The 19,715-nt window shown below is 38.4% G+C and overlaps 1 protein-coding gene and 1 long non-coding RNA gene across 9 annotated transcripts in view; one reads left to right on the forward strand and one right to left on the reverse strand.

The window, feature by feature from the left end:
• The window catches only part of THSD7A (thrombospondin type 1 domain containing 7A), a 308,856-nt gene extending 304,477 nt beyond the window's left edge, over nt 1-4,379 (forward strand). For all 5 annotated transcript variants that reach the window (XM_030008044.1, XM_030008047.1, XM_030008048.1 and 2 more), the window contains one exon: nt 450-4,379. In XM_030008044.1, the coding sequence (XP_029863904.1) occupies nt 450-534 (85 nt within the window). In that variant the 3' untranslated portion in view covers nt 535-4,379. The remainder of the gene's footprint in view (nt 1-449) is intronic.
• The window catches only part of LOC115338940, a 41,468-nt gene that overhangs the window by 12,307 nt on the left and 9,446 nt on the right, over nt 1-19,715 (reverse strand). For 2 of the 4 annotated variants that reach the window (XR_003922574.1, XR_003922575.1), the window contains one exon: nt 8,365-8,832. This is a non-coding gene — a long non-coding RNA (uncharacterized LOC115338940). Of the gene's footprint in view, nt 1-8,364; nt 8,833-18,849; nt 19,003-19,715 lie in introns of those variants that run through there. The other 2 variants (XR_003922576.1, XR_003922573.1) reach the window with 2 other exon arrangements.

Here is a 19,715-nt window from a genome sequence, read left to right on the forward strand (position 1 = left end):
TCCAGCAACTATAATGAGATAAAACTAATCAAAAGATGGAAGTTTCCTGTGGAAACCCTTGATGTGCCAAGAGAAGTTAATATTTGGGTCATATAATTTCAAAGAACCTGATTGCGGCTTTGATACATGACCAAATACTGCACTGGAGGCTCTGGGTTCTTCTGAAAACTGACTGATCTTGCAGGATTACCTGCGAAGGATTTCATCAAGTCACATCAGCGCCGTAACAGCCTGTTTCTGAACAACTGAGCTTTGAATTAGATGTTGCTTTGGGTTGATAAGGAGATAATTACTGATCCAAGTGAAGGTTGTAGGCTTACAGCTTTTACAAATGAACAACCAAATGCATTATCTTAAAACAACACACTCATCTTTCATTTAGGACTGAAATCCATCTTTGCTATGTTATTAGTTTCTTGTTCTATTTACAAATTATCTTATTGTTTCAGCAAAAAGCCAAAGAAGCCCCAGAGAAGACAGAACAACCGACTGAAACCTTTAACCTTGGCTTATGATGGAGATGCAGATATGTAAAATATAACTTCTCATGGTGACAAATGGAGTCTAAATTAATGGATTGAAATCAGAAGGTATCCAAAGCCACAGGGATTTTCTATGGAGTGGATTAAGTGTTTTGACTTTTTCTTTTTTTGTAACTGCACCATAGATAAAGAAGGATGGATTTCATAATGCCTATGGATATTCAAGGTATTATTGCTTTACTTTAGACCATCAGCACTGAGAAATCTGGCAGAATCACATTAATAGACACTGCAGTTGGAGATTTGTGGTCTTTCCTCAATCTTACAAACTATAAGCACCACGTCTGTCTCCAGAATACTGTAGCTGACATAGTATTAACAGTTGGAAGCCCCTGCAACATTAACCAAGTATAATCAGTACGCATGAAGAGTTTGTACCAAGCTGTCTATGACTCTTTATATTCAAGCATAACATATATACTCAGTTGAACCACATGTATTACTCTATCAGATTATATACTTGTTAAAGAGCATTTTAGTGCTTAGTACAATATTAACTGGGATTAACCCACTGAGCAAGTTCAACAGTTTGCCAGTTGATGATAACTTGTGTTAACCTGCATTTCAGAGGGCAATGACTCACTTGCAAAATTCTGTCCTATTATCACTCCAAAGTATAAAGGCCTCATATGTACATCCAGAAAGGAGGCATTCTCAGATTCAGTATTTTCTAGCGGTTGCTGTCTGGAAAAAGAATACCCATTGTAAATGTTACAATATGTTTCTACTTTCTCTAACTCAAACTGTTGCCTGCATCTTTTTTGCTACATGTAAGGCAAATTTTTGCACTATATTAGTGCAGCATGATATGCACTTAACTAGTATTGCCATAGAAACTGCCTCTTTTCAGAAAGGATGATGATGTATCTTGTGCAAGGAGTGTCAAGTAGACAGGTCTTGAATCCTGAAGAGAGTAGCATTCAGTTTGGACTGCGACTGGATGGAATCGGCTAACAACGTGTACTGTACACACTGTTCCTCGTCACAGCGGCCATTTGTAGTCTATATCATGGCAGTAATACAAGTGTCTAGTTTCTTGCCCCATCTACCTATACTGGTATAGATTGTCCTGCTGGTTTCTAATTGTACTTTGAAGGCTGTTTATGACTAGATTTTTTATATTTGTTAACTTTGTTAGAAAAAAAAGAAAAGAAAAAGAAAAGTGTTGCCCTGTAATCTTGAGTAACATACTTACTGTCTAAAAAGGTATTCTGATTGTTTGTTTAACTAAATAAAATGGTTTTGCTTTTTTTTCCTTCCACTAGGGAGAGCATTTTCACTGTTGCTGACAGTGCAATACTCAGAGCCCTTTTGTCTTCTCTAATTAGGATAATCGGATAGACTATTTTAAATATTCAGTTAAACTCTTGAGTGTACTGGCAAGTAAACAATAAGATCAATAGTTCTGCCATTTTAATACTCATGACTTTTTCAAAAACTCTGGCAGTATGAAAACTCACTGTTAACCTCATCCATGCTTATGGCTTTTCAGTGTTACACTTCTGACATGAAGCTCATTGACTTGCCACTGTATCTACATGCCTGTTACAGATGTGATTCATGACCTGAGAAGGGTTATTCTCATCAAATGGCTTCTATGTGTAGGCTGAACATATAAGTGACTGTGCCACTACTAAGCAATACGAAACTTTATCAGGCAACCTCTCAAAAATAATTGTTATATAAAGTTCAATATTAGGTTCTCAGGTCTTTTTTTATAACCTAAACCATTTCTGCCTACTCATCACACTATTTACCCAAGAAGCACCAGGTTTTGCACACCGAGTAAAACTGTAGCTTTGCAAACTTTGGCCCAGATCCACTGAAACTGATGACAAGATTCTCATGGACATCAATGGGTAACATCAGTCCTTAAAAATACCTACCTTTGTTCCGTGTAGAATAATTCTTGGAACCAATGTGCATTTTGTGAATGTTCAAGAAAGATTATGGTCCTACTTTAACTCTAGCTAACTTACATTACCAGTGTGGTGTTACTGCATCAAGAAAAGGACCTTCCTCCCGCTGCTTAAGTATTCCCCAAATGGGAATGATGAGCAGAGAGGAACAATAGTAACAATCTTTTGTACAGGTTTAATTTCTCATTTTATTCCTTGATCTGGCTGCAGCTGGTGAAGTGCCATGGCCCCCTGCCACAGCAGTAGTTCATTCATATATGTGTTGCAGGACTGGGGGCTTCAGTCTTAAATTGCTTTGTAAAGATCCATGTAAAGATCTTTGTAAAGATTCTTGATTATTTTAATTACTTCAGCATTCTTGAGTAGAAAACAAGAAAAACCTAGTTGATTCCTATTTTGTCAGACATACAAAAAATAATGTGGAAAAGTTATAAAGTTTTAAAGAATGATAACCATCATGTGGAGACATAAAGCTTAATCATGATTTCTGTACTTTTAAAAGTCTGATTCTGTGTTGTCAAATAGTATTGGACCAACAGGGAATTGAGGGAATGGGGTTTCTTTCGTTGGCAATGAGTCATCTTTCTTTATTACACTGGCTGGTCCTAGCAGGAGCTGTTGCCTAGTTCTTGCTTTGAAGATTTTTATGTCCTAAATCTAAGAATTTAATAACTTGAAGTTAAAGGTATGCCATCTCCTTTTCCTCACTATATAAAAAGGACAAATGAAAAAAGAGATAGGAGGCTTTTTAAGTATGTTTGGCCTTTGCAATTCATGCAAGTATTTTAGTATGTGTTACACTTTATATCTGGTCAGTGGATTTTGCTGGTGCACATGTGCATCATACTAGTGCTGCATTTAAAATCTAGAGTGCATTTTTATTATTATTTTTTTTATGAACAAAGTGCACGGAAGTTTGAAGCCAGAATGGCTTCCCTCGTTATCAAGAAAAAAATATTAGGCTATAAGGACAGCTGAAATTTTATGTAAAGCTAAAGGTTGCAGAGGTGATTAAGCCCTTTAGCATTGAAACAGAAATAAATAATAGGTGCATTATCAGTATAGAATGAAAAGCAATTTGCTTTAAAAATCAGAGTGCTTCTACAAATCCAGTGCCTAAAGCAGCCACTACCGTAGATTGTTAGTTTGTGAAAGTAATGTTTCCAGTGATCAAATAAACCATTCAGAAAATAGCAAAGTAGACATTTTCCTGTTGATGTGGTGGTTTGTATTTTCCTTTTTAAATCTGTAGTTTCTAGATTACTGTGTCTGCTTTGAGTCCTGGAGCAGTTCCTTTTTGAAGCTTTGATGCAACTGCACAAGCTTGTTCATATTTGGTATAAAGCACCAATTTTGAAACTCCCTTCCTCCTGCCAAAATGTAATAAAGTTTGGTTTCCAATATTACAATCTGAAGAGACCAATTTAAAAACTCTATGTATAAATCACTGTAAAATATACCTTGAATGAAATGGAAATCTGTCTTTTTACCTTTATGTAAATTGTGCTCACCCAAAGTTAAGAGTTTATTTTGCCTAACTTAATTTACTTGAATATTTATTTTGTAGAACAAGGAGGCAGCTGTCTGAGGAATGTTTACCTTTTTTTGTTAATGTTAATTTGTAAATTGTGTAATGCATTTTTATTTTTTAAATTATGTATATTTCTTTTTTTTAATGCACAAAATGTTTACGTACAACTACTGCAGATTTGTGTATATTGTCACTAAGCTTTATTCAGTTAATACAGATGATGTGAAAATGTAAAAAGTCTTACATTTTCATCTGGGTTATTTTTACATAACTGATGTATTGCTGACAATAAATATAAACACAAAATCATTTAATGTCTTTTTTTAATAGGTGTAGTATACTATGCTGGGATAGAGTAACAATAAAAGCCAGATCCCTAAAATATGACCACCTTTTAAATAATGTCTTTTTTTGAAAGAAATTAGTATTTCTCTTTAAAAAGAAAGAAAAATACTTTCTGATGTTATGGTAACTATCAAAGTCCATTGCTACAGTCCTTGATGACAGAGAAGTTTACAATGCATATTTAATTGATCGATAAATATCTGATAAATGCAATAAATCAATGGTATTTTAAATTTTCTTCCTTAATTGCCATTTTTAGCTCAGAAAACCCAACCCATTTGTGGAGAATAAGGGGTGGATCGAGATCTCCCTAAAAGACATCTGTTCACTTCAGTGAAGCTGAACTTGTCCCTATACAAGAAGGAGCAGAGAGCAAAATCCCCCTTCTCCAAATATACAAACATGCCCAATGCAATTGATAAAATTGTCATTTACACCCCAGTTGTTGAATAAACATTACTAAGTTCACTCTAATTTCTTCTAGAATCAAAAATTTGTTGTTGATTACCTAAGAAAAATAGTGACTCCACACTTTTTTCCATAACTGCTCGTTTTCTATCTCTGTGCTCTCCAAAACTCAATTTTTTCATGTCCGTTTCTGCAGTGTATATTTACACACCAGTTCATGGGGTTTTGTCCAATTTCAGTAGTTATTACCTCCCCGGTAACCCTTCCAGGCCAGCCCTTAAAAGGTTTAAACCCAATTTTGAGAGCACACAACTCTGATTTTAGAGGCATTTCAGGATTTTCGGAAGTACCTCCTATCTATATTTTCTCCTGCTGGAATCCACAGTAAAATAGCAGAAGCATTGGACGAGTCTTCCCACTTGCAATTTAACAGAGGAATTTTTTAGATCATTTTTTGTTTAATTCAGTACAGACAGAATTCTACAAACAGTTAAAAAAGATACTTGAGAGAAGAAAATTAAAATTCTCATTTAAACTGTGCAGACAAGAATTACCTATGGTATGCTAATGAAGATCATACGGTCTTCACATTCAGTAAAAAAAACTTACGGTAGGACTTTGGCAATTGGTTGTGAGACTCCTAGAGTAATGGCTTACAGACTGGGAAATGTATTCTTTATTTAAAAAAATATCAGGAGAATACGATTTTCCAATACAAGTATAATGAAAGGAGATAAATAGAGAGGTAAATCAAGAGGCTTAGATAAGCCTTGTAAATATTTTAGCCTTCTAGTAATGTGAAGATCTACAGTATTAGGTCTAGAAAATTATCCTGCTGAAACAGCAGTGAGCTTAAGCAATCATTCAGGATCGGCTTGGCATCACTAAGCACAATTTGGCTAAAGAAAAGATTATTTCTGAATCTTCTTGTTGTTTTCTTAGACACAATAAAGCTGAACATCTATCCAAAAGCAGCTAATGACCAGGCAGATGAACAAACGATTTGCACATTTTCGAGGGGTGGGCGGATCTGTAGCGGGGTGGGTCTTGGTATCTGCTTGTCTGTTCGTTTATTTTTCAGCAGAGGGAGCAGCTGACTCATTTTGCTTACCTTCATTTGGGCAGTGCCCCTGGGCACCGAAGGGATTGTCCTGTGGTGACATCCTGGTGAAGCATCTCCTACATCCTTTTGAAAACTGGCATCTTTGCTAAGTCCTGCTTATCTGAAAGGTTGCAAGGCTTACTGTGAGGCACACCTTCAGTGACATCTGGCAGACGCCGTTGCTCTTTCTGTTTGCTGTCAGGCAACTTTGCACCAGGAGAGGACTGAGCCTCATGAAAGCACAGTAGTCTCGGAGTGCCCCATTGTTTACACCAATCTGCTGGTACTCACATGTGGCAGTGCTTTCAGTCGACCCTTCCAGCCTGATGTATGAACCATTTCTAGTATTAACATCCTGACCTGCCTTAACAAGCTGATACTGTTGGATGCTACCTAATCCTGCTTGTCCCCTCCTGAAAAGGAGCTGGGGTGGGGGTCCTGGTGGACAACATGCTGACCATGACTCAGCTGCAGACCCTGGCAGTGACGGAGGCAGCCACACACAGGGCTGCATTGGCAAGAGCTTGAAGGAGGTGGTTAGTCCCTCCCAGCCCTCATAAGGCTCTGTTGGGAGCCCTGTGTCTGGTTTGGGGCCCTCTTTGGGTAAGGGAAGAAGTCCTTCCATTTGTCACCGTGGTGAAGCTAAAACTTAGCCACAGGATCATAATCCGTGATCATAGCTATTGCTTTCCATATTCAAAGAAATCATATTTCAAACAGTTCAAGGCTGAACCTATTTTATTATTACTATGTGTTTATGTATTTACAAATCCTTTGGTTTTTTAGAGGAAATAAGATTTGGTACTTGTCTGTTTATAGATGAGGGGTTGGTGCCTCCCACATATGTTTTAATATTGTGGGTTGTATTCAGAACCTAGTCCTGAAGTTTATTAGAATTATATTCTGAAATTGAAATTATAAAATTAATAAGTTTTTTTTTATTTTAAAAAATACACTTCATAGTGTCATTATATTTCTTTAAAAAGGCAGGAGATATTACTTGTTTGTTTCTCAGTAAATATCAGATCAGTTTTGCTTAGCTTACAAATAAAAAATGTTTTGTCACAAATTCAGTGTTGGGTTTGAAAGCAAGTCTAATTTTTTTCCTTCCCTTAACAATTATAAAAACAAAATCCCTTTCTTACCTATACGCCAACCTGTGACTTACATCTCAGCTTTTTAATTCTTCCCAGTGCTGCTCATTGAGATGCATATATGGAAATAGCAATATAATTTGAGGCCATGACCAGAATTTAGTTAACAGTTCTGTAAATGCACATTCACAGTTTGTTGGCTGTCCAGTATTGGAAGATTATTTTTAATGCACTGCCTACTGAAGTCCTATAAAAACCTCTCCCAAACTGAACCCAAACTTATTTACACAACTTGTTTCACAGAAAAAAATATGAAAACTCACAGAAAAACAAAGGAAGGGTGACATATTGTGTCTTGCTTTCATACTCTAAACCTGATTCCCTTAACAACTGTATTCCTGTGCCCCCATTGTGTCTTGGTGCTTGAAGCAAATGCCAGATTTCATCCTTACCTGGAACTTTTCTGATTTGCACTGATTGCTGTCATAGCCTTAAGTCTCTTTTGACGTGTCTTCTCACTCTTAAGATCATGGTTAGACAGCAATAGTTACCTGTTGACAACTTACAGGTATTTGAAGGCATGCTATCAAAAGCAAAAATATGCATACTTAAAATGTGAATTTTGAGGCTGAAATAATTTGTTTCCTTTCTTCATGCAACCAAAGCATCAGCTATGTATTTGGAAATCTTGAAGATATCTAATTCTACATATTTCAGGTTCAATCACACCATTCTATTGCTGTGACTTTACACTTTTCTCTACTGTTCCCTTGTTATACTCATTTTGTGTTAATTTTAATTGTAAAATCATAGTAAGGGCTGTCTCCTCTGTGTGTACAATTCTAGCAGAATGGAGAACTCCCTCTTTGGAAACCTGACTGTGATATGACAATAAACAATGCTTAACAGAGGCTGAAATCCTTAGTATCTATTATTTTTCCAAGAATTCTAGGATGAAAACTTGGTGGACTAGCTTGGAAATGCTCTCTGTTTGTGAAGTCCCTGAAGAGTTAAAACACCACAGAAATCAACCAAACCCCCTATTCCCATGAGCAGGTCCATGTCAGGAGGTTATGTATTCACATTTTCTATTTCTGAATGTTACCCTAAACACACAGGGATGTTCTGTTTTTTAGTTACTCTAGCTACAAGCTATACCAACAACTTAAAATCATGGGTTGTACAGATGATCTCAAGGTATATTTAAAACAATTTATCAGAGATGTGTAGCATCATACATGTGAAAACACAGAGCTGAGTTCAGGTCGATATTCTGTACTTAAGATCAGGAGGGGAATCTCCATACATGTGTATTTCAGCTTTGGATCTCATTTTTAGTTTTGATATTCCAAAAAATGAAAGAAATTTTCATCACTTAATTTGAGTTGAACCAACATAACAGGGACTAAAACACCCCATGTACTCAGTACTGAAGAATAATACTTCTCAGGTGCAGGTCTGCTCCTTTTCAACCAGAGGGCTGAACCGACGTAACCCGCATCTCCAGGCGGCTGAGCAGGCCACACTGGCCCTCGCTTCTTTTCCTCACTGACTACTTCTGCAAGGACCAGTTCTTGCTCGAATCACCCTCTTCAAACAGGCTCTGTTAGGAATTCATCTGGTTATTAGTCCCCAAAATATAAACTACCAGTTATTAATTCTGGCCCCATGACCTACTAACAAAGAACCAATGATGTCCCATACAAAGCTTGACTCCCAAGATAGTCTGACAAACTGGTAGGAAATAAAGTTTCAACGGCTCAGTGTTACCTGTTATTTTAAGGATTGTGTTGGTATCTTCCTCACTGCTCTATTTCTTCAGTCTCCAAGAATGAAGAATTCTGTAGCTCCATTTTATGAGTGGAAATCAGCAGCACCAGGTTTTGCTCAGCTGAGGAAAGAAAAAAATAATTAGCTGGCAGTTTTGTGACTGCCTGAAGTTGAATTTAATGAACTGCAGCAAAAGCTTTCTGCAACATTAGAACAGCTGGAGCTAAACCCTACATTTCTGCCTTAAATGGCCTCCACTTACTGGTTGATGAGCAAAACATTAGTAGCAGTCATTTGTTTGGTTTTACAGAAATAGAAAAGGTTTGCAGCACAAGCGAGAAGTCAATCTCAAACTGGCTCTCCAATCCTGTTGCAGAATTACAGAGCTAAAGAAGTCAGGGCAGAAGTCTAATGGCCTCAAAATTGTAAATGGGCCCTTTCAGAAAGGCAAAACATTATTTACATTAAAAATTGCTATACTGCATCTCTGTTAATGCATTCTCTTTGAAATGAGGTGGTACTGCAGATGACAAGACTTCCATCTGCCACCTTAGATCAATGAAATGGCAGTACAATGTGTTTTTCCAGAATACTTCATAGGTCTCATCAAAAAGCCTTACCACCATGTATTAAAAACTGTCTTTATGTTTAACAACTTCTTATAATCTATAAAGCTTTCTGCTGTTATTAAAGGCTTTATGTACCTATAATAACACCGTAGAGATTATAAGAAAAGAACATAAGTGATAATAACATTTATTATTACTTGATCTACATTGTTTACAGCTTTTAAGCCCTACTTCAGTAGTTGTCAGTTACCATACAAAGTATCCTGGGCATTCCCCACATAAACTGTATTGAACTATGCATATAAGAAGAAAACACATATGCAACAGGATTGGGAGGGTTGGGTTTTTTCCCCAGCAGAATCACAGGACAATTAAATAAATTAAATTACACTAAACTGCTTTCAAGGAGAGGAAAAATATTATTTTAAAGAATTCTCAAAATCACTGCATACAAATTTCTAGATTTTCATTCTCATTGCCTTCAAAAAAACCCTGAGATCTTCCATTTACTATACAGTTCCTAAGGACAGGGAGTTTGTTCATTGTGTTCTCAGTTTCTCTGTGGAGGGCTTGCACAATCTATTGTCTGTGCATTTCTTCATATTTCCATAGCCTTTCTGGGAAAAAAAAAAAATTAAAAAATGTTTCCCCTTCTTTCTTGTTGTCAGCATTGTACATATGTTTCATTCTCTCATGTCCTGGAAGTCTTTTGACCCATCTGAACCAGCTGCTAAGAAGAGCATCAACAGAAGAGAACAAGTTGGAATAGGAGGAAGGGTACCAGGTATCTACAGTGAATTTGGGTTTTTGTCTTCATATAGTACAACCGTAGTTTTACACAGATAGCAGTAAAAAGCAGTTATACTATGCAGAATAGTGTTTACGACTCTAACATGATGATGCAGTGCAGAGACAGACAGGCCTGGTGCGACAGCAGAGTCCTTGAGCAGTGAAGACAGGATGCACTGAAGAGGGCCACAAGCACAGGATGCTGAAAGTAAGGGCACAGGCTGGCACTGGAGACCCCCACGACTATAAACAACTTACCCATGGTCAGTTAAAGAAATGCAGACCTGGAGCTGGACAGAACTGGGTTTAGGGTAACAAAGAAAAAAAAGAAATAGTATCTAACATATGTAAAAGACACCATATATAGTAAATTTGAGTGTAATATGGAACTGCAGACCAATGAAGATGGAGTAAAGATGTAAAAGGGTGTTGGCAGACATATAAAAATGACCCCAAGTTGATCCTAGAGTGAGGAAGAAGAAACCGTCAACACGAACATCATATTCCTTGCAGTGAAGGACTCCAGATGCTGACAATTCACCGTTAACACCCCACCACCGCCACTGGCATGAAACCACCAAGCTTAGCAGCCAGAGGAGCAGTGGAGATGTGAGCCTAACACTGGAAGAAGGGGTAGGCACTAGGAGGTGTGTGTGTAACAATTTTAACTGCATTATCATTCTTTTCTGAACAATTAGATCTGGACTAATAATGGTTAGACTGCTTTGCTTTCAGTTATACTAACAATAAATTTTAACTTTACTTATGTAAAAGGTGTGCTTCCTCCGTGCCCATAAGAAAGATTTTGAGTGTAACAACTCTAAAACAGCAGAGAGAATTCTGAAGCAGATGAATGAGAAAAAAGTTTTGAGTTATATGAATACAGATACAGTAATCCTCTCTTGGTACATCAAATTTAAAAAAGAAACAGAAAAAATTGAAAGCTAGATACACTCTGGTTTCAAATGGTTAGAGGAATGTGTAGAAATGAAAGCAAAGGTTGTCATTACCTTAAGGGCACATCTTGCTATTTTTAATGGAGAAATTCAAGCTAGTTTAGTAGGATCTGAACCAAAAATCCAAAATTTACCAAATCTGCACTATGTGCAAAACAATGTGATGACAGAAAATAAATCAACAATGACATTTTATGTAGGAAATATTTAAAGTATTTATTACCGTAAGCAACACTTTTATCTGGATCATGATGGCAGATGATGGGTCACAAGGGTTACCAGTTGAACTAATTTTGTCCACCTAATATACCAATGAGCTCAAAAACTGTTCAATAAGGACACAGAACTTGCTAATGCTAAAAAAAAAAAAAAAATACTGACTGAGCAGACATGGTAAAATAGCCTATGGGCTAGTTACTGAAAGCAGTAAAATTATGAACAACTGGAATAAAAAAGTGCCTGGAGTGAACTGAAGAGTATCTAGGATTAACTGTAAAACACTGCAAGATAGCAGTGGGGGACAAAGAAGAGCAAGGGAAAATAGTCATAAAGCAATGAGCCACAGCAAAATCTGATATGATCAAAGACATAACAAAGCACGTGCTGTGAGGCTTCCCTCCCTCAAGAGAAGAGTGGAATTATTTCAAAATAACTTACATTTGTGATAGTAAGTAGCCAAATAGTGCCTTCTTTAACTATAGCTCACCAAAGAACTGATGAAGAGAGGGGACAGCATAAGCAAGGAATTACTTAGTAGTAGTACAACATCTCTTCTTACAAAACAACTTATTAGCAAAAGATATTAATGAGTGGAAAAATTGAAATTAACGTTTGAAGAAGAATAAAAAATGCAAACTTTTCATAACACCCCAGAGGGCTTTTTCTTGCATTTACACTATCAAGCCAAGTATCATTTATGTCAGGACTCCCTAGGCCAGCAGTTGTCTACCAGCCACTGCATCTAGCAGACTTAGGTGACTTTTTCTTCTGTGATGGGGACCAAGTTGCTTTTGAACCTACGCCGCCTCTTAGCGTCCACTGCCCTTCTAATGGTTCCAGGGTGCTCAAGTAAGAAGCAGATCTGAGGTATAGTCTACAGCAGGTACCATTGCGATCAGTTCATAAAAGGTAAGAAGCAGGAATGCCTGGCAGTCTTCGCTTTCCTCAGAACGTGATTCTTCCTCAGGCAGCAAGGGCAGCTTAGTTCACAGGTAAGTGCCTGAAACATGCCTCCCCCCGAATAGCATGGTTGAAAGACTCTTGAGCTGAAGACAGCTGAACAAAATTCCTTTAAAAGGAGGATTTGAAGGAATGTGAATATCTTAATGAGGTGAGGTAAGAACAGAACTAAATTCCAGCACATTCAGATATTCAGTGTACCTTGACAATAAGGCAAACAAAAACATGTAACTGAAGTGCATGCAGACAAAAGACGACTTTGATATATGGCCTTGAAAAAGTATTTGGGCAAATTGCAGCTGGAATATTCATGATTTCTAAGACTAAAGCATAGTCTCTCCGGGAAAGTAGTAGAAGTCCCATCTGGTGAAACATTCAGAATAAACTGCCTACATCAGTAGAACACTTGCTGAGCCAAACAAACCTGCTATCCAGGGGAAAGTACCCAAGTCCCCACCACTAAGGAGTGCTACGCTGCTGATATAGGCCAGGTAACCTACAATATTTCTGCAATATTTACCATTATAACAACTTGTTTTGATTACTTTTACCTTCATTAATCTTTATGCAATTTAATAATGTTTTAAAGCTTCAGCTAGAATTGGATACCATATGTTGACTTTCTCATTTAAAAAAAAAATCTGACAATCCTTTGGTTGGAAGCCTTACTTCTTCACTTTAGAGGAGAACCCGAAACAGGGCAACTGTCAGGAGGAGCTGACTGTAAAGTCAAAACCAGCCTTTCTACAATCTTTCAAATCAGAAAAAAATTACAAAGCTTTTGAAACCCTTCATTTCCCCTTTGTCCCATAGAAACTTTTTAGAAGATTGGAAACTGAACTCCCCCATGATTTCTTTGGCATGGCACGCTAAGGAGTCAGCAGAAGGTTAAGGGACTTATGGACAAGAGGAAAGATGAATTTGGGAGGTGGATGGGGATGAAAATTGAGAAGCAGATGCAGAGAAGTGAATTGTAACAGTTGACTATCTGAAGAGAATGAAGATTGGACCCTGTGAGAAACAATACCACATGATTATATAACTGATAGTATTGTAAAACATGTACACCTTCACTTCCATGCATGACTGTTTTGTTCAGACACTGGGGCAGATAACAATTTAGGATTCATATAAAACTTGATGGAATTAAGAAATAACAGTAAGGTGTTTTGTTCCATAGGTTCTAATACTTGCAGGCACAAACATGAACAATATCATTATTTCTCACACCCACAAGTAGGCCAGGCTGGGCTCCTGGGGACTGGAAAACCTTAAAAATTATGATATAAAACTAATTAATTAGTCATAGACAAGTGAAGAAAGCCCCCCTTACTACAGCTAGTAATCTCTGAGGGGAAAAATATTAAAAAGGGAAAAATAAAATAAATTTGTCATCAATTTTTCCAAATTTTAAAATCCAACAAGTGTCTCAATAAAGACTCTCTCTTTCAGCTTATCTGCATTTGGTATATCATACATATCATTAGTTGCCAGGTTCTCAATTGACCAAAAATGTCAAATTTCTTCATATGCTATTTGTCTAATACAAGCATATTTATTCACTACTTGTAAAATGGACCTAAAATGTAGTGAAAGCATGGCCCAGAGATATTAACTTATCGCCTTCCGAATTTTTGGTATCAAAATTAAATAAGCTTGTGAAATGACTACATTCCATCACTGCAGATTTTAGGCTTCACTTTTACAAGATTTGCTTCCTGAGAGTTAAATGCTATCCAAGTTGTCATCACCACATCAGTATATCAAATTAAGCTGACTTTTCAAATGAGCTTCTAATTTGTTGGCTGAAAGAAGAAAAAAAAAAAAGGCATGATCTCACCACATATGTCCCTTGTCGCCAGTCTGCATCCAAGCAATTTTACCTCATGGCATATACTGCCATATTAGATGATGTAATAGAGCTTATTTGAATTAGCTTCACTTTTCCTGGTGTTGTCTAGATTATTATAAATAGAGCAGGCTATTTCACACACTCTACACTGGGTTTACAACAAACATATGTGAGACTTCTGGGTTGGGGAAGCTGATGCAATAATAAGTATGCTAACAAATTCAGCCAACGTGTTGTTAATTTTCCAGTTGTAGGCCCTTATCTTCCTCTAAGAGGGTGATGTAAGTTTTCTGTAGACTTCAGTAAAGGAGTATGTAGCTACACCTGAATGGCTTCTCTGGCAAAACAAATATCTAGTTCATGATCTTTCAATAGCAGATGCTCAGAGGCACGTTTCTGTTTCTTCTCTGCTCCACAGAAAAGTACTACAGTGCTGCAAGATGAATGGTTAAATTACCAGGTTTGGTTTCCCCCTCGTACCACCTATAACCATGGCCTGTGTGGCTTCCCAAAACCCTCTTTAATAATCAGGATTCTCATGCATTGGACTCCCAGGTCCCAGGTAAATAGTACCTTGAGGTAAAATAAAGTCTGTAGCTATAGAATAGGTCCACTCAATTTTGATTCTCAGAGCAATTTCCCTATGGTCTGGTGAGAATAGGGCAAAGACATGGCATTTGAGCACCAAGGTCTGTATAGTTGTACAGTGGTATGGAGCATAACTGTGTGAGCCTACGGAAAATAAACTACAGTAACAATACTAGAACAATTTATAAGCTATCATATCATGCCGGCAACAAAGCACCACAAAGCTGCTCGCTCACCCCTCCCTCCACCCCGGTGGGATGAGGAAGAGAAAATATAAAGAAAAGCTTGTGGGTCGAGACAAGGACAGGGAGGGATCACTCACCAATTATGGTCACGGGCAAAAGACAGACTCAACTTGGGGAAAGAAAAACAAAATGAATTTAATTTGTTACCAATTAAATCAAAACAGGATAATGAGAAGTAGACCCAAATCTTAAAACACCTTCCCCCCATCCCTCCTTCCTTCCTGGCTCAACTCCACTCCGGAATTCTCTACCTCCTCTCCCCCCAGCAGCACAGGGGGATGGGGAATGGGGGTTGGGGTCAGTTCATCCCATGTTGTCTCTGCCGCTCCTTCTTCCTCAGGGGGAGGACTCCTCACACTCTTCCCCTTCTCCAGCATGGGGTCCCTCCCACAGGAGACAGTTCTCCACTAATTTCTCCAATGTGAGTCCTTCCCATGGGCTGCAGTTCTTCATGAACTGCTCCAGTGTGGTTCCTTTCTGTGAGCTGCAGTCCTTCAGTCACAGACTGCTCCAGCGTGGGCTTTCCCATGGAGTCACGGCCATCTTTGGGGGCATCCACCTGCTCCAGTGTGGGGTCCTCCACAGGCTGCAGGTGGGCATCTGCTCCCCGGCTCGCCTCCAATGGCTGCAGGGGGACAGCCTGCCATCTCACCATGGGCTGCAGGGACATCCCCTCCTCTGGCGCACCTCTTTCCTCTCCTTCTGCACTGACCTTGCTGTCTGCAGAGGGGTTTCTCTCACATTCCAATCTCCTCCCCCACTGCAGGTTTCCCCTTCTTAACTCTGTTCTCCCAGAGGCGCTACCACTGTCACTGACAGGCTCGGCCTTGGCCAGAGGCAGCTATGACTTGGAGCTGGGGAAGCTTCTAGCAGCTTCTCACAGGAGCCACCCCTGCAGCCCCTCCCCTGCTACCAAAACCTTGCCACACAAACCCAATACAGCAGGAAAAGCGTAAAAAAATTAGGGGAAAACTGCTTTGCTTATTTGCACAGCAGAGGGCCAGACTAGCAATACAAATATGCTGGAAGCATGTACTAGCTAATGACTCAAAGGATGAAAAAGATGCCAACTTCATTGAATTAAGGATGGAAGAGAACTTACTGTTCAGCCTGACTCCTACTAAACTAGCAGGCAAGACACTTCAGTAATCATAGAAACTTTACAAAACTTTCTAGTGCTAAACTCACTAATTATTGCAGATTTCTTCTCTTTCATAAATAAAAGTTTAAAAAAATGATAATGTCTGGTTATATAGCAAAACAACAGAAATTACCAAAGCAATGCCACGTTGGGAAGACTTTAAATGATTCAGGAGATCAGCTGATAGATTGCATGAGAAATGAAGCAACAGAAAATAGACTTGTTCACAATATCTGCTTTCATCTTACAGCTTGCACTAGAAATTGCAGTTCCAGTGAGTACTGTACTATGAAGAGTAGAGAGCTGCAACAGCATTATGAGATCATGCAGCAACAGCAAGGCAAGCCAGCCAGGCAGAAAGCCTGGCACAGACAACTCTAAAGATTGCATCTTTTTCTTGTCCAACACTAATGATTGTTCAAGAAGAAACAATAAAAAGCAGGAAGAAATGACAGTACTTACAGAACATGGACAGACTGGTGCAAAAAAACACAACTGTCTCCTCCCAGAGGCAATACCAGAGAATTTCAGATTCATCAGTTGTGATTACAACACAGAATCCACAGAGAATACCATGGTATCGTGACAACTGTTTAATTTAGAAGGCAATAAATGAAGCATTTATTTCAATTACAAAGGGAGAAATAGATAGAAAAATCAAGGTCATAGAGGATCTGCTATGTCTGATTTCATAACACCATTAAATGCAATTCTTAAAAGATTTGGGAACATACCCTCCTTAGCATATACATATGGTATCATATATTGTGAATATCCTTGTTCTCCTGCTCACTCTTATGGAAAAGTTACCCTAGCGATGTACAACATGCATTAATGTGCCACCTTGTAAGTGAAGTGGCCATGGACTGAACGTCAAGGACAGCTCACCCTGTGGCAGTCAAAACTTTCCCAGGCAATGTGTACATGGAGGCACAGCACAGCCATTACAATGCAGTATGCACAAAGCCTGTCTGGGCCCTAAGGGGTTTTTTGGTGGTGGTTAAAGGAGAGGTAATGGAGAAATGCAGCTCTGTTAATGCAATACGTGCTATGCTGCTTGTTCTCAGTCCTAAAGAAGATGCCTTAGTCATGGTCCATCATTAGCACAGATGGATCCATAACAGCTCCAGAGGATGGCATTATTGACTTAGGTACTCGGAGAAATGCGGCTACGCTTCTAGGTGTCACTGTGGTACTTAAAAGCCTGCAAAATATAGAGAGTCTGTGAATATCTTCTTAGACTTCATAAATATGTTCTACAGGACTCATTAACATTTTGACAATAACATATTTATACTTCTATGTGCTTTTTCAAGTACATAATGTATAGAATTGCTTAGTACCCTTTTAACCAGTTCAGTAAACCCAGGTACCCCAGTCTTTTTTACTGCTGTGAAGGTAATAAGCCCACTTATTAAAATCCCAGTGTGGACACTCAATGTTCTTGCCTTAGAAAAAGAACAAAGACTCAACATTTTCAAACATTTTTCCCTTTTCCATTAAAGCCCCCTGTAGTCTGAGGTAAAAGCAATTTAATAAAGCCTCCTTCTGATGTTTACAGCTCTAAAAGAAGAAAGGAGAAACTTCAGAAAAGTTTACCAGAACACTAAAACAAGTAGGGGGAATGATTTTTATGTCATTTTTGTGATGTCTTCTAGACACTTTTACATGTCATCAGACCAATTAGCCAAAAGGGTGAACAAACTGAACCAGAATGACTTCATCATTTAACAGCAATAGCACCTTTTCAAACATTACCATCCAACATTCATTTCTTTGAATCAAAGTGGGACATCAAAGACGTTAGATTAAGAGCAAAGAACCATAACTGCTGAAAAAAAGTGATGGTCCAAGAAAAAAGATTAATCAAATAGAGGTGCAAATGAAAGCAATGAATCTCTAGCAGAGATTTTAGTATAAACATTAGTCTTTGCACATCAAAATATTAATGGTGAAAATCTTTACAGAATTTTCCAAGTGCTAATTACTACAAACTTTGGACTCTTGAAAAATTTACTTATAGTTTAAAACTGATCCACTTGTATATATAAATATGTCTTAAGACACTGGAACTACTAGTGTGTTACAATGTCTTGGTACAAGACCAGGGAGGAAGAACTAAGTAAGTGTTTTATCAGAAACCTTTCTACATATATAAGCTGGTTTTAGTCTGTGTATGTCCAACATCCATGGCTAGGGGACTAGCTCTGGAAACTGTATTAATAATACCATTAATAAATGATAAATGGATATACAAGCAACTGCAAACAGGGTACTCGCTATGTGAGCACGGTGCCAGTGAGCCAAGACGTACTCCTAAGCCCAAGACATTAGACAGTTTTTGAGTATGTCAGGCCTGACCTTGGATATGTGGATGACAATACATTTTGAAAGGCATTTGCTCCCTCTTTGAAGATCTAACTGTAACAGCCACATTTTTCACTCTTGAAGAATAACAGAAAGCATACAATACCGAGGAGTCCCCAGGAGTTAGCCGGGTGTCCAGTGCTCTGCCTTGCATTTCTGGACGGCCTGCAAAAGTAGCTACACCCTCTGGACAAGCAGCTAGTCATTTGCTGAAGTGACAGAAAGATCATTATTCATTTATAAGCTTGACATTATCAGTGAAGGCCTCTGCCTGTGTTTATAGTCAGCTTTCTCTTATGTTACAAATCAAATAATATCTCTCTCAGAAATGAAAACACAATCACTACCAAGCAAAGAAACATCTCTTTTTACTATCAGTGTTAAGCACAGTACAACTCAGAGTGAAAACCCATGACAACTAAGCTGGACGCATTCAAAAGCCTGACATGTACCAGGCTAAAGTGAAGAACAAGGAGCGACATCCCTTGGAACAAGAGGTGAGATGTGAGGTGGTCACTGTGCTGTCCTGGGAGGATGGATTTTCTAATGGGTCTAGGCAGGTTAAACCTGCATTTTACCAGAGGTTAGACCTAGGGAAGTTAATGGTGGGCATGCAACAGAGAAACACATACAGGACAGTAACTTTGATATACCTTGTTTAGAAAACTAAGTCCTGCCCTATTTTTACATATGGAATCTACAATTATTAACACTATTACCAGAGGTTTTGTAACTTTCTTCATGCCAGTGTTCCTGCAATAACACAACAGCTGTTTCCAATTCCTTCCTCAGTAACAGATGGGTATGAGAGCTCCTGTACTGAACACATGCATAATGAGCAAGGCACATATTTGGATGGAAACTACACAACTGAGGCGTCTGTCCTGCCCTCTGCATCTTTCTGTTGTCCATGCTATTCCCACTTTATAATAATGCTTTCAAAGGATTTCTCTGGAGAGGGCACTGGAATTAAATTACGTCTCTACTTCCAATTGACTGCAAAGCAGCTGTCAGACAACCAAAGTGTCTCCAATTTCCCTCACAAATTGCAGTAAATAGCTGCTAAGATAAACTTTGCCAAGCTGCTTATGCCTAGCAGTGCTGATGCTGAAATATGCACTGGACTCAAACAGGAGGAGAAAAGAGTACTTGACAGTAGGCAATAAAATGAAGAGACAAAGCTCATAAGACTCCAGCCAGCGTAAGCTTATGTGTTTTGAGAAGGAAAAAAAAAAAGTGGAAAATGAGAATGGAAACAAACACAAGGATAATGCAACTATTGCACATTTGGTTATCAGAGGGCCCCCTTACCTGAAAA

The sequence above is a fragment of the Aquila chrysaetos genome, chromosome 3 (genome assembly GCF_900496995.4).
Source record: "Aquila chrysaetos chrysaetos chromosome 3, bAquChr1.4, whole genome shotgun sequence".
Taxonomy (NCBI): domain Eukaryota; kingdom Metazoa; phylum Chordata; class Aves; order Accipitriformes; family Accipitridae; genus Aquila; species Aquila chrysaetos.